Below are 14027 nucleotides of genomic sequence, written 5' to 3' on the forward strand. Positions count from 1 at the left end.
TACCCCAGCCAGAGTACAAATGACCTAAAGCATCATCTTAAGCATAAAATTAGCATGATAAATTTCAGATAGTGTAATATATTATATATTAGCATAATTCTGAACCTAATATTGGTCTTTCATATTCTGATTCTTCAATAAAAACAAAGACCCATCCTTCTACCAGAATGTCATTGATCATCAAGACATTTTATTAACCTTAGGAACCAAATTCCAAATAAAAGAAAAAAGATGATAAATGTATAGACAGAAACTTTCTTTAATGCTTTCTTTTCATTACTTGCTCCCTTGTATTCAAATCAGGCCTCAGAAGAATGATATAGCATTTGGGGACAAATATACAACCTAGCAATCCAGCACTGGAAGCTAAGATTGAGAAGATCTCCACTGCCACCATGTATTTCCCCTTGGTGCTCAAGTATGTTGGAACAAAAGAAATCCACACACTGCAGAAGACCAACATGCTGAAGGAAATAAACTTGGCTTCATTGAAACTGTCAGGCAACTTCCTGGCAAAGAAAGCTGCAGTGAAACTGCAAATAGACAGGAAACCCATAAAACTCAGGAGGCAATAAAACATGGTGATTGACCCTTCGTTACATTCCAGAATGACTTCTTCAGCCATTGAGTTCACATCAAGATCAGGAAATGGGGGGAAAGTAGACAGCCACACTGTACAAATTGTGGCTTGAATGAGCAGGCTGGAAAGAACAATGGAGGTGGCCATTCTTTTCCCCAACCATTTCCTCAACTTGGATTCAGGTTTGGTGGCTTGGAAAGCAAGAATCACGGTGATGGTTTTTGCCAACACAGAAGAAACAGCCACAGAGAAAATGATGCCAAAAGCTGTCTGACGAAAGAGACAGGTCACCTTCTGTGGTTGTCCAATGAACAGCAGAGCACAAAGGAAGGAGAAGAGGAGGGAGAGGAGGAGGGTGTAGGTGAGGGTCCGATTATTGGCTTTGACAATGGGAGTGTCCCGGTGTTTGATGAAGATCCCAAGCACTCCAGCAGTCACACAAAACAGGAGAAGAGCAGAGATGGCCAAACTTGTTCCCAGAGCTTCTTCAAATGTGAGGAAAGTTAACAATTTGGGGACGCAGAAATCCCTGTTCTTGTTTGGATAATGATCTTTTGGACACTGAAAGCAGTCACCCACATCTGGGGAAAAGTAAACATTGACATATATATGGCGACCTCACTTAAATCAATTGATATAGTCAAAACATCATTTTGAAAGACTGTAGTAAAGCCTTTGTAGTCAACATTTCCACATCCTAGTTCAGTTGGAAGTAATATTGACTAGAAAGAGACTAGGAGAAATTCAAGGCAGTAATCAATCTCACCCACTGCTTCAGGCCAGGATGAGGTACTTCTCATTCAAATTATTCCATTTCTACTTCTACTCATTCAACCCATAATCTGGGGAAAAGTAAACATTGACATATATATGGCAACCTCACTTAAATCAATTGATATAGGCAAAACATCATTTTGAAAGACTGTAGTAAAGCCTTTGTAGTCAACATTTCCACATCCTATGTCCGTTGGAAGGAATATTGACTAGAAAGAGACTAGGAGAAATTCAAGGCAGTAATCAATCTCACCCACTGCTTCAGGCCAGGATGAGGTACTTCTCATTCAAATTATGGCATTTCTACTTCTACTAATTCAACCCATAAATTCCCATGAACCCTAAACTCTAAGTTGTTTCTGGGCTGGGTTGGAGTGAAACAACAGCTCCACGTTGAACTACTACCACAACGAGTGTGCTGTTCTAGGAAAAGAGGCTAGGTATTGTCCATTCCTCCACATTATTCTCACTGAAAACTAAAATAACCTATAGTGTACAGATATAGGCAACTGAAAGAAAGATTTACACTAGACAGTAAAAATATGGGATTTGAAAGAGACCAATCAGAATTTGAAATGGAACTGTGTAGTAATGAAGAAGACCTTATTGGAAAAATATATAAAGTATTACTGAAAATGGAAATGGAAACAGAACTGATAAAGGATTGTATGATTAAATGGGCACAAAATGTCGGACACAACATAGCACTTGATAAATGGGGAAAATGTGGATTATTGCCTTCAAGAAAATTCAGTGCTATGACCTTAGAGAACATGTTTATTAAAATGATGAATGGGTGGTAGCTGTTCCCAGTAAAATTAGCTAAAATGTATTAGGGAAGAAACAACAAGTGCTGGAAATGTAAATAACAGGAAGGAACATTTTTCCACACATGATGGTCTTGTATAACAGGGGTAAGATACAAAAAAAATTGCAAAAAAAAAAAAAATCAATCAAAGATACAGTTGGAGCCTGAATAATTTTTATTGGGAATGTCAAACAAACAAACAAACAAAATAATTAAACTACAAAATATTGCCCTACATGATAATAGCAACAAGAATATTATATACACAGTTTCGGAAGAAGGGAGACCTCCCAACAATAGACTAGATTTAACGTCTTCAAACACAGCATAAATAGGAAAATCAGCAACGATGAACAAAGAAATAACACATAACATTGATCAAGGATTGGGAAGCATTTCTAAACTTTGAAAAAAAAAGGAAGAAGGGAAAGTTTTTATAGAAGGCTTCATAATTTAACCTTTTAGAATCTGTGTAGCAAATTTATAAATGATAAATATTAGGCCAGAAGGAAGGATAGAAAAATAATGTAATAGGAAGGAATATATTAATGTCTCCAGTCACCAAATTAGGAGGGGTGGGAGGAGGGGGAGTATAACCAAATACAAATATAGAAATTAGAAAAAAATATTGGTTCATGCAGATATATATGTATATGGATTTGTTTCATTGCTTTTATGAATATGTAAATTGAAAATAAAAAAGCCCACATTAATCCCATAGACTAAAATAACAACAATGGCATGAAGAGTGTGAAGGAAGGTTATAGAAAACACATTCCGTGTGAAATAAGAAGATAGGGAGGGAGGGAGGGAGGACCACTCTTACCCTTCTGGGTGGAAATCTTCCCTTCTGGACATGGAATACAATCATAGCAGCAAAATGGCTCCCCTTCCTTCTTTCTTTTACTGTAACCTGGATAACAATGGTCATTGCACAGAGAAAGAGGTTGTGCCTATCAACAAATAAAGGGAAATATTTCATGATGATGACCCTCAACTCTGTCCCCCACTCCCAATATAATTCCATGGAATCTTTTTGTGTCTAAACTTTTGTCTAGCATCTGCAATATAGGGATGAGGGCAAAGAAAGTGAAGATCAGTCTGGCAAGATAAATCGTTAGTTGAAAGGCAGTTAAACATTCAGGATACACTCAGTGGTAGTTGAGGTTACACTGGAGGTTCACAGATACACAACTTGTGTGGCTTCGGCCTTGAATATTGCAGGGCAAGACATATGGTTACTAGTCTCAAAATTACCTCAGCTTCTGCGGTTTCCAGGTGTACTTTGGTACACTTAAAGGCTATGAGGTCAACTCCACCCAATGCTGAAGAAACCTGATCCATCTACAGTCAGTTACACATGTCTTGGTGACATCTTGGTGACATCTCATTTGGATGATTATATCACACTCCATGAAGAACTGCCTTTAAGGTGTGTTCCGAAATTTCAACTGGGACAAAGAGTAACTTCTCAAATTCAAAGTGTTGGTTGTGATATAGAGAGGTCTACACAGTATACATCTAGATTATTGGACAAATTGACTGGATCCTGATACTTGCAAAAAAAAAGTCACTAGTTTTGGTCCCACCTCCTTCACAAAAATGCTTGATGGAAACAGGAGAGAGGACCTTTTCAGTGGAGGAGAAAGAATGAAAGCAGTATTTGCAGCTCATGAAGAATACTCTCTTGTTTGCATGTTGCCTGATAGTTTTCCTGTCAAGGTGATGTGCTCATGATATGGGTCTCCGACACTGAGATACTGTACATACTTTTGGGGAGGGTGGAAATCACATGATGGAATGTATTCACATCCTACCTGATTGAACCAGCTGGGCCATACAATGGCATCCTCGTGAACAGTGAACTCAATGGTTGGTAGAGACTGTGGATCTATCCTTCCCACTTTCACTCTATTAAACGTCTCATTGGGGAACGTGACCCAATTGATGATATCAAACCCAGCTGCTAATTCCCCATTTGTATTAAAGGAAATCTTTTCTCCAACTGTGTTGTTAAAGATAACACTTCTTAGGAAGTGATGAAGCTAAATAGAGAGGAGAAAAGGAAGTTACAAATGATGCTCACAATCCAAATAAACAAGCAAGATAGTAATAGCTCACACTTGACATCGATGCTTAACAGAGCTTATGCATCCTTATAGAAGGAATAAGTTTTTTTTGGTGATACTAATGAGCTATTTTATATAAAGCTTGTACACAGAGCAGAGCACACATGTTCCAGGAATATGAATGACATTAATCAGGAAAGAGATCTCACCTGATCTTGGATACTCAGCAGGGTCAGTCCTGGATAGTGCTTGGATGGAAAAATGCCAATGAATATCTGGTGCTATACCTGGCTATACTTCAGAAGAAGGAAATGATAGAACCATATCAGACTCTACGAGGGTTGAATGAAAAGTAATGCCTCCACCTTTGTAACTCCTTAACAATTAGCAGTACTGGTATGCACCAGGCAGGCAGCCGGGGGGGGGGGGGGGCTCGGGGGGCTTCAGCCCCCCCCCCCCCAAATTTTCATGGTGGTTCACGAAAAGGCCTTATTGGTGCAATATTTAAACTGTTATGTTTATTCATATCATGATCTGATCACCATACTCAATATATCCCATATGCATGTATTGGGGTAATGATACAAAAGGTTTGCTAGGCTAGACCCTCTTTCACTCAGACTCAGCCCCCCCGAAATCCCCCCTGAAAAAAAATTCAGCCCCCCCCCCGAAACGAAATCCTGGCTACAGGCCTGGCACCAGGTACTGGCTTGTTCAGTAGACTCTCCTCTACAGTTCCATTTTGGCAGGAAGCCTTAGCATTGAATGGTTGTGCTGTTAAAGTGAGAAGTATGGAACCCTGTGCAGTCAATGCGACTTAAGCAACGTGCAGTCATTGAATTCTTGACAGCAGAAGGTGTCACCACAAAGGAGATTCATCAGAGAATGCAAGCTGTTTATGGTGATTGTGTTGATGTGAGTACTGTGCATCATTGGGCGAGTAAGTTTAAAGATGTCCTCTCCAGGTGGATGTCCTGTGACAGCAACCACCGAGTTTCACAAGCAAAAGTTTGACAGATTGATTCAGGGTGATCGTTGTATCACTCAGAGAGAAATTTCAAGCATAATCGACATTTCACAAGAATGTGTGGGTCACATTATTGCTTTGCTAGGCTATCGGAAGATCTGTGCACTCTGAGTTGCGGAAACAGACTGTCGTCTTCTTGTGTGACGGCTTCAAATAACTTGTTCATCATTAGCAGAAATGTATGCAATTGCCTGGTGATTATGTGGAAAAGTGAATAGTGGTAATTCAAGAGCACATTCTAAGGATTATTTCTGTGCTTTATTTATTAAAATATTCCCATCCAAACCCAAGTAACGAAGGTGGAGGCATTACTTTTCATTCAATCTTTGTACCTTGCCTAATAAAAACCTTATGAAACTCATGGGTTCCCCATTAGTTAACAGGCCATGTGATAGGCATATACACTGAAATAAGAAACATGGGTCATAGGGAATACAAAGCAATATTTACAGTGTGATCTCCAGTACTCAGAAAAGGTATCATGTCTTTTTTTTTTGCTGTGTGTTGTGTCTACTACCTATGGCAAAATTAAGGCAAGCCTGAGAGGTTTTGTTCAGAGGCAGTTTGTTATCAGTACAGAATGCAAAGACAGACAGATGCATTGTCCACTTGCTCTAGTAACTCGGTAAAAATAGATAAAATGAAATAAAAACGAAAAGGAGGTTATCATATCATATCACATACTTTTACTGAAATTATGTATGCATAGACTAAATTTACACAAAGTATAATACCAAAGTACAATAATAACTTAGAAAGGACTGCTGTGATGATTAAAAGTCAGCATGTGTTTCTCAAAAACAAGATGGGCGACACCAAATTAGGAGGGATAGCTAATACTCCAGAGCACAGGATCAGAATTCAAAATAACCTTAACAGATTAGGGAGCTGAACCAAAACTAACAAAATGAATTTCAACAAGGACAAATACAAGATATTACACTTAGGCAGAAAAAATGAAATGCAAAGATACAGAATGGGTGATGCTTGGCTTGACAACAGTCCATGTGAGAAAGATCTTGGAGTCCTTGTGAACAAGTTGAACATGAGCGTACAGCGTGATGCAGCAGCTAAAAAAGCCAATAATAATAATAATAATAATAATAATAATAATAATACATTATTTGTACCCCGCTACCATCTCCCCAAGGGACTTGGTGCGGCTTACATGAGGCCAAGCCCACAGCACATCAATAAACAAAGGCAATAACAAATAATCAAGACAAACAAATAAAATAAAATAAAATAAAATAAAACTCAAAAACAAAAAAAATACACAATAAGCAATAAACAATAACAATAATAACATACAGCATTTAAAAACCTATGGCCGGGCCAAATGTAATAATTCAAATTTAAAATGCTGGACATGAACAAGGAGATAAACTAGGATAGGGTTTTCAGAGAAAGATGAGGGCGCACAGACAATCCTAAATCAATATTAAAGTGCATTTGAGGACATATTGCTAAGAGTTTTCCTTAGTCTGGGAAGGCACACTGGAACAACCACGTTTTCAGGCTCCCCCTAAAGGCTGCCAGCGTTGGGGCATGTCTGATGTTCTTAGGGAGTAAATTCCAGAGTCGAGGGGCTACCACCGAGAAGGCCCTCTCCCTCAGCCCCACCAATCGCGACTGCGAAGGAGGTGGGAGCGTGAGCAGGGCCTCTCCAGATGATTGAAGAGATCGTGTGGGTTTGTACACAGTAATGGGATTTTGAGCTGCATCAAAAGCAGTATAGTGTCCCTATGAGGAGCGTCTTAAAGAACGGCATGGCAATCTGCCAGGGATAGTTTGATTGCGCTTTTTCTGCATGGCAGGGGGTTGGACATGATGGCCCATGTGGTCTCTTCCAACTCTATTATTTTATGATTTTATCATACAAAGTTACAAAATGAATTAAATATATTGCAGTTTTCATATGCACAGAAGCAGCTATGAAGTCACCATAAAAGGAGGGTGAGTCAGTCCTAGTGCCTAGACACCAGACTTCAACCTTTGCCAGAAAATTTGGGGACTGCACATGCAAATAAGCTGGATACTTCTGTTATATTGTGCTCCAACCATTACCTGCCATGACTGCATTTTTTGAAGATCTCTGATCCCAGTAGTTCCGTGTTTGAACTTGGATGAATCCATGTCATGCAGAGCATGTGCGACAGCATAGACAGCGTTGTAGATGCTGTAGCTAAGGCTGCTCATGCTCATTTCAAAAACAGACATAGGAAGAGTCTCCAGCTTGTCCTCCTCCGTGCAGATATTTCCAAGGGACTCGTCTAAATTGGGCCCAGGAAATGAACACACAAATGCTTGTTGCCAGAAGTCCCCAATAAAGCCATCTTCTCCATCTGTGTCTAGTTTTCTGTTCTGCAGAAATTCATGGAATCCTGAAACCTTTTTTGGGAGACGTGAAACAGATAAGGCCCCATTGATGAAGTTCAGGTCCCTGTCTCTTTGAATTGGGAGCGATGAAAAATCTATTTCAGCTGTCAAAATCCAGACTTTATTTATTCTTGGTAAATCATTGAAAAATGGAATTTCTAACCATATTCTCAAAGCTAGAATTGAGTGAACTTCTCCATTCAGGATCACTATATTGGCAGTACTTTCCCCAACGAGGTATGATGTTTCAATCAACTTGTTTGCCATTGCTTCCATTTCACTGAAAAAGTTAATGTTGGTTGCGGCTTTTATGAAGTCAAAGCAGATACCTTTTTTCACGAACATGGGAATTACTTCATGTACAAATCTTTGTCCTATTTCATTATCCAGATAAATCACTCCAATCCACACCCACTGGAAATGCAACATTAAGTCAAGAATCCCAGTGTATTGATGGTTCTCATTTGGGAACATGTGGTGAAAGAAAGCAGCTTCCTTTTTGTTATCCATTAGTGGAGCAGAGCCATACGTGATCTTCGGGATTAGAGATAAGGAAAGAATTATTATATTAGAAAATTGCATCTTCTCGTTAAACATTACTGGTATAACACTACTATTTAAGTCACAACATAGTATTGAAATAACAATCCCTCCCCCCCCCCCCCAAAAAAAAAAAGGAATCAAAAGCAAGGAAAACTAGAGGAAAAACAATGGGTTATAGCAAAGGAATAGTCTTAGAAAAATATTTTAACATTTCTCTAAAAAAATTCAGCATTTGCACCTCTAAGGTTTGAAAGGAATGCTATTGGTATTGGTATGGTATTGGACTGGTTTAAACATTGTAAGCCTTGATACCTTGAAATAATGATTGAACATTCATCTCCATATATCAATTAAAATGTTAGTCTTCACATTATCTAAATCTCCTGGACCATGTTCATTGTCAACTCAATATGAAATCCTTCACTGTAAACCAACTTGGAGGCAAATTCTGTGACCAGGCTATCTCTTCCTAAGAATGGTCAGAGCTAATGAACCAGATAAATCTGGTCAAAAGTAACAAGACTAACTTGAGCCTCAAATGACAACCAAAAGCTAAGGAATCATCCTTTCAAGGGGAGTAAATAACTCTAGCGAGTGAGGAAATTATCCTTTTTAGGATACACCACAGAAATGGAATTTCAGAATTTCTCTAGGATGTGAGGAAATTATCCTTTTTAGGATATATCACATACATGTAATTTATGAACATTGACAGGCTTTCCACCATGACAGACTTCATTCTGATGAGTACCGTTTCCAGAAATTAGAAGATAGATATGGGGGGGGGGGGTGGTTGATAAAACTCATCACCCAATGATTTTATCCAAGGGAAGTGGGACTTTATGGGACTTCACCGCTCAGATTCAACAAGATTCTATAAAGGCCTATGTATATTATGTAAGGACTCATACTTGGAAGGGGTTTCCTGTATTACTTATAGGATCCAGTGGAAACTTGAGCTATGAGGTCCAAAAATTATAAATGCTGATGCTGTAGCTTGCCCATCCCTAATTTACATGGTACAGGTCATAGATGTAATCTAAGTGACAAAGAAACTGATTTCAACTTGTATCATTTTCAATTAAATAGAAGCTAGATGGTGATGTGTTGAAAAATATGGTGGAACGGTGAGTTATGAGTTTGCTATTGTTGCCCAAACATATTGGCTACTGTAAGGACACATCAATATATTTTAGGCCTCCTAGCACTATGCTTTTTCCATTTCTGGTCTGCAGATGACCAAACCAGAGAGAAATAACACAAGTGACAAAAATTGGAGTGTATATACACACATACACACACACATATACATACCTGAAACTTCCTATTGTGAGACAATGGGACTTCACTGTTCAGATTCAACAAGATTCTATAAAGGTCCATGTATATTATGTAAGGAGTCATACTTGGAAGGGGTTTGCAGAGAGAAATAACACAACTGACAAAAATTGGAGAATATATATATATATATATATATATCCTTACCTGAAACTTCCTATTAAGACAGGTGCCTTCCATGTGTATGGGACATTGATTTTAATCAACATTGTCATATTTTTCAGATTAAAATTACACCAGATCACCTGCCCCATTGATATGTAACCCACTAGCTACTACTGCATGTTCCTGCTTTAATAACTTCAGAATCAACTTGTTTTGTTCATACCAGAAAACCCATAGCTAACCGTTATTTTATCCAAGGAGAGAAAGAATGGTAGAATGAAAGACAAGTGAAGGTCTCAACTCACATTGAGGCAATATTTTTCTTAAATTGCTTAGGGGAAAATTAACAAAAAGAAAATTCAGAGTCTGTAGATATTGAATTCTCATTGACATCCTGTTGTTTCAAACTCTTAGTTTTGTGGGTAAGCTTACCTGTGTAAATTTATAGGCTAACAGGATGTCTGCCATGAAAAGACAGACATTAGAATTAGGTCCTCCAATGACTGCTGCTGGGTTGTCTTGGTTGTCGCATTTGTAGTTAGGGACAAATTTGCCCCAGGTAGAAAGGAGTTCCAGTGAAGCAAGATAAGTAAAGCCAGCAACAAAATGACTGTTGTAAATGTAGAATCCCAATGTGATGTTGGGTAAGATAAGGGGATTTTCATTGATCTCCTTAATGGCAAAAATCAATGCCAGGATGTGTTGGTAGTTGTGAGTAAACACTCTGAAACAACAGTAACAGCAGGCTTAGATTTCAGATTAATGCACATTTTCTATCTAAAGAATGTCTGACTACAGATACAGAAAAATGGGCTTGAGCCTTCTACAAATATACAGTCCAATACTGATGTAGAAGGTGTGCATTAGAATTCATGTGTTCTAATTATTCTTGTTCTTATTATAATTATCACTCACAGATTAGTACACATTTTCTATCTGCATTTCACTAAAATACTGTATATTGAAGAATGTCTGACTACAGATACAGAAACATGGCTTGAGCCTTCTACAAATATACAGTCCAATACTGGTGAAGAAGGTGTGTTCTAATTATTCTTATTATAATTATTACTCTATCCTGCTTAATCTCTCCCAAAAGAGACCCCAAAGCAATAAAAACAATAGAAAGTTGCAAACATGGGATGATATTTATTACTAATTTTCTTTGTCAAAGGAAGCAACAAAGTTATGAATAACTATGGAAGACTTTCAGGGGTTATTACTAATTTTATAAATCATGCTCACGTGGCATTTTTGTGCAGACAGCCACATTTTCTGTGCAGGAAACTACATTTTGATTGTCTGTACAGAAAATGCTGCATATATTTTTTTTGTACAAAACAATGACCATATTTGCAAATTTTTACATAGAATAAGTCCCATAAGCAAATATGTTTTTTACAATTTAGGTACAATTTCTAATCTTTTTGCTATCCTCAATTTAAACCAGCTCCAACCTTACAACAACTGAATTCTTAACAGATCCCAACCTCTCTTATGAAATAATATGGGGGAAAAAACCAAATTCATACACTGTATCTCCTTGAGACTCCCCAACAGGATCTTGTCTAAAGGATATTTCTTCCGAAGACATAAAAATCTGAGACATAATGGCACCAATGTGCAGGTCTCCAGGCATGCGATACTTGTGATGAATACGAAGAGATCGACCCATGTCACATGAACCAGCTGTGCATGCCACTTGAAACAGACTGAACACCAGCAGAATGAAAACGAGTTGGATGGATAGCTTGATTTTGCATAGAAAGATTCCACTTTGACAACTATTCATTGCTTCCCAAATTGCTATCCAGATCTCCTGTAGTATTACAACCTATTTGAAATTCTGTTGGTTTGTTTTTTTAAAAATCAGTTCAGTACACTGTGAGATATACACAGTCAAAGCAATGGAACCATCTTTTCCTCCACCTACAATTCCAATACCATTAGCAATATGCATATAATTTAGAGCAATGCACTCCTATGCAGGTTCAGTTATAGATCAATCCCACTGAACTTACGGAGATGTAGTCCTGAGTATAAAAGAGTACAGGCTGAACCTTTGCTTCACTAGTATTCCCTGGAGTCTCCAGGAACGTAGAAGAAGAAAGTGCAAATTGGATAATCACTAAATGGGAATGCTCTGGGGCATTGCAAAAATATGTTTATCACAACTCGACAGGTGTCTTCTCAGATAATAACAAACTTAACAGGAGCACTGCCATGGCCCCCACTTTTGCCTCACAAAGCACTCACACATGCTGTGATAGCACTTAATGCTTCCGCCCCCTAGTGGTTGTCATTGTCTGATGATAAGATCACTGGGGGAGACAAATGTTTGCCTGGGGTCTTCTTGGCTGGGCCCTTTTCTTTAGGACCCCCACTCTCTTATTCTTCTTTGGGAAAAGAAAAGAAAACCATTACATGTGTAATGTACCAATTCACAGCCTTGAAATCATGGATACGTCGTCTCTTTGCATTCATGATTAGTCTTTTGGTCGCTTCTGGGGAAACAATATCATACAAAAGCTGAATGGCACAACCTGGGGATCACAACCAGATACAGTGAAGACATCTGCCCTTGCGCTTTGCTACTCTGCTGCAAAGTATGCTACTCTGCTGAACACATATCATCACATTAAAACAGTGGATGTGGCTCTTAATGAGACAGGCTGCAATATCACGGGGTGTCTGCACCCCTGACATCCGTCGGGAAGTAGCAACCATTAGTGAAAATACCAAGGCAGTGACATCTCCAGCTCACTCCCAGTTTGTGTATCAGCCAGCACTCCAATGACTTAAATCAAAAAATAGTTTTCCAAGATCTACAGAGACACTTGCTAGAACACCTCAGCAAGCGAGAGTCCAAAAGTGGCAGGCTAAAACCCAGAACCTCAATCAATGGCTGATACCAAATGAGAGACTTTCTGGGCACAAAGAAAACTGGGCAGCTTGGAAGGCGCTGAACAGACTGCACTCTGGCACCAAGAGATGCAGAGCCAATCAGAAGAAATGGGGCTACAAAGTGGAATCCACGACATGCGAGTGTGGAGAAGAGCAAACCACAGACTACCTACTACAATGCAACCTGAGTCTTGCTCCATGCACAATGGAGGTGCTTCTTATAGCCACACCAGAGGCACTCCAAGTGGCCAGATACTGGTCAAAGGACATTTAATATAATTGTTACATTTGTAAACTTTGTGTCTTTTTTTAATGCAATACAACTGTTTGGTTCACTCCTGACACAATAAATAAATAAATAAAATGATGAGACTTAACCAGATTGTGTGCTTAGCAGTCCCAGCTAAATGCCCTTTTCTTAATTATTTAATGATGACTGCCATGTCCCCACCCTGACTTGGACCCTTGCTTAGATTATTGCACCACACTTCCTCCAAAAGGTAGCTTTGAAGTCCCAATGCTATATTGTTATTCCTTTGTATGTAGTTGGCGATGATAGGGCTTGCTTGGCTACTGGCAACCGATGGGCCGGAGACACAGATGAAATTTCCAAGAATGCTCTGCCATTATTATTCAACCCCCCATTTTTTCACACATTGTTATGGTTAGTATCATTTTCATCATCACCACCACCACCCCTATTGACCTCATGCTTGGTGCATGGCACCTACAATGCTTATAGAGATACTACGTCTTAAAAATGGCCACCATTGTTGCAGCCCACCCCCATTGCTGTACACACAGCAGTCTCCTAAGATGGCTGTTGCAGTAGGCTGGCCATGTGTTTGTTCATCCTGTCCACCACAAGGCCTCCCACACTGCAACATTGAGGGTGCCATTGCCCTTCATGAAGGCCTCAAGTGCTCCCCTGGTACAGGTGCTGCCACCTGCCAGGAAGAATATAAGTTTTCCCCCTGGCAAGGGCATTGCCACTCACCATGAAGACCCCAAGCACTCCACCATGGTCTCCAAGTGTTCTCTCAGCAAGGGTGCTGCTGCTTGCCACAAGGCCTCCTGGGCATTGCTGACCATCACCCACTTTACATGGGCACCACTTCCCATCATGGTGCTCTCTTATCCTGTCACATGGGAGAAAGGGAGGGCAAGCAAGGCTATCCTCTCCCTTCTTCCCCTAATTACAACTTCACAGGTGAAGTAGGAGCACTGTTGATGGGTGTTGAAGGTCCCAGCTCTCAGAACCAATGTGAGGGTTGCAGGAGCTGCATGCATTAAAGGTAGTCTTAGGCATGACTGTGTTTTAACAGATCTCCTTCACTGGGGGACAGCAAATAGCCTCCTCCCCCCCCAAACTAGCAAGGAGAGGAAACCTAATTGTGTGGCCATGTTGTTTAACCAAATGTTCATCTCACTGGAGAATCAAGGAAGGATCACCAGCTAGAGAAGAAAATCAGGAAATGCAGGTCTTAATCTCTAACATGA

The 14027-nt window shown here is 39.5% G+C and overlaps 1 protein-coding gene across 1 annotated transcript; it reads right to left on the minus strand.

Annotated features, from left to right (window-relative positions):
• Positions 1-259: 259 nt before the first annotated feature.
• LOC137097234 (vomeronasal type-2 receptor 26-like) lies at positions 260-11298 on the minus strand. The gene is made up of 6 exons (XM_067469463.1): positions 11156-11298; positions 10056-10233; positions 7326-8171; positions 3980-4207; positions 2989-3115; positions 260-1161 (listed from the first exon to the last, which is right to left on the minus strand). Exons 1-6 carry the CDS (start codon positions 11296-11298, stop codon positions 260-262), a joined length of 2424 nt encoding a protein of 807 aa, XP_067325564.1.
• Positions 11299-14027: the final 2729 nt, after the last annotated feature.

Source organism: Anolis sagrei, chromosome 6 (genome assembly GCF_037176765.1).
Source record: "Anolis sagrei isolate rAnoSag1 chromosome 6, rAnoSag1.mat, whole genome shotgun sequence".
Lineage (NCBI taxonomy): Eukaryota > Metazoa > Chordata > Lepidosauria > Squamata > Dactyloidae > Anolis > Anolis sagrei.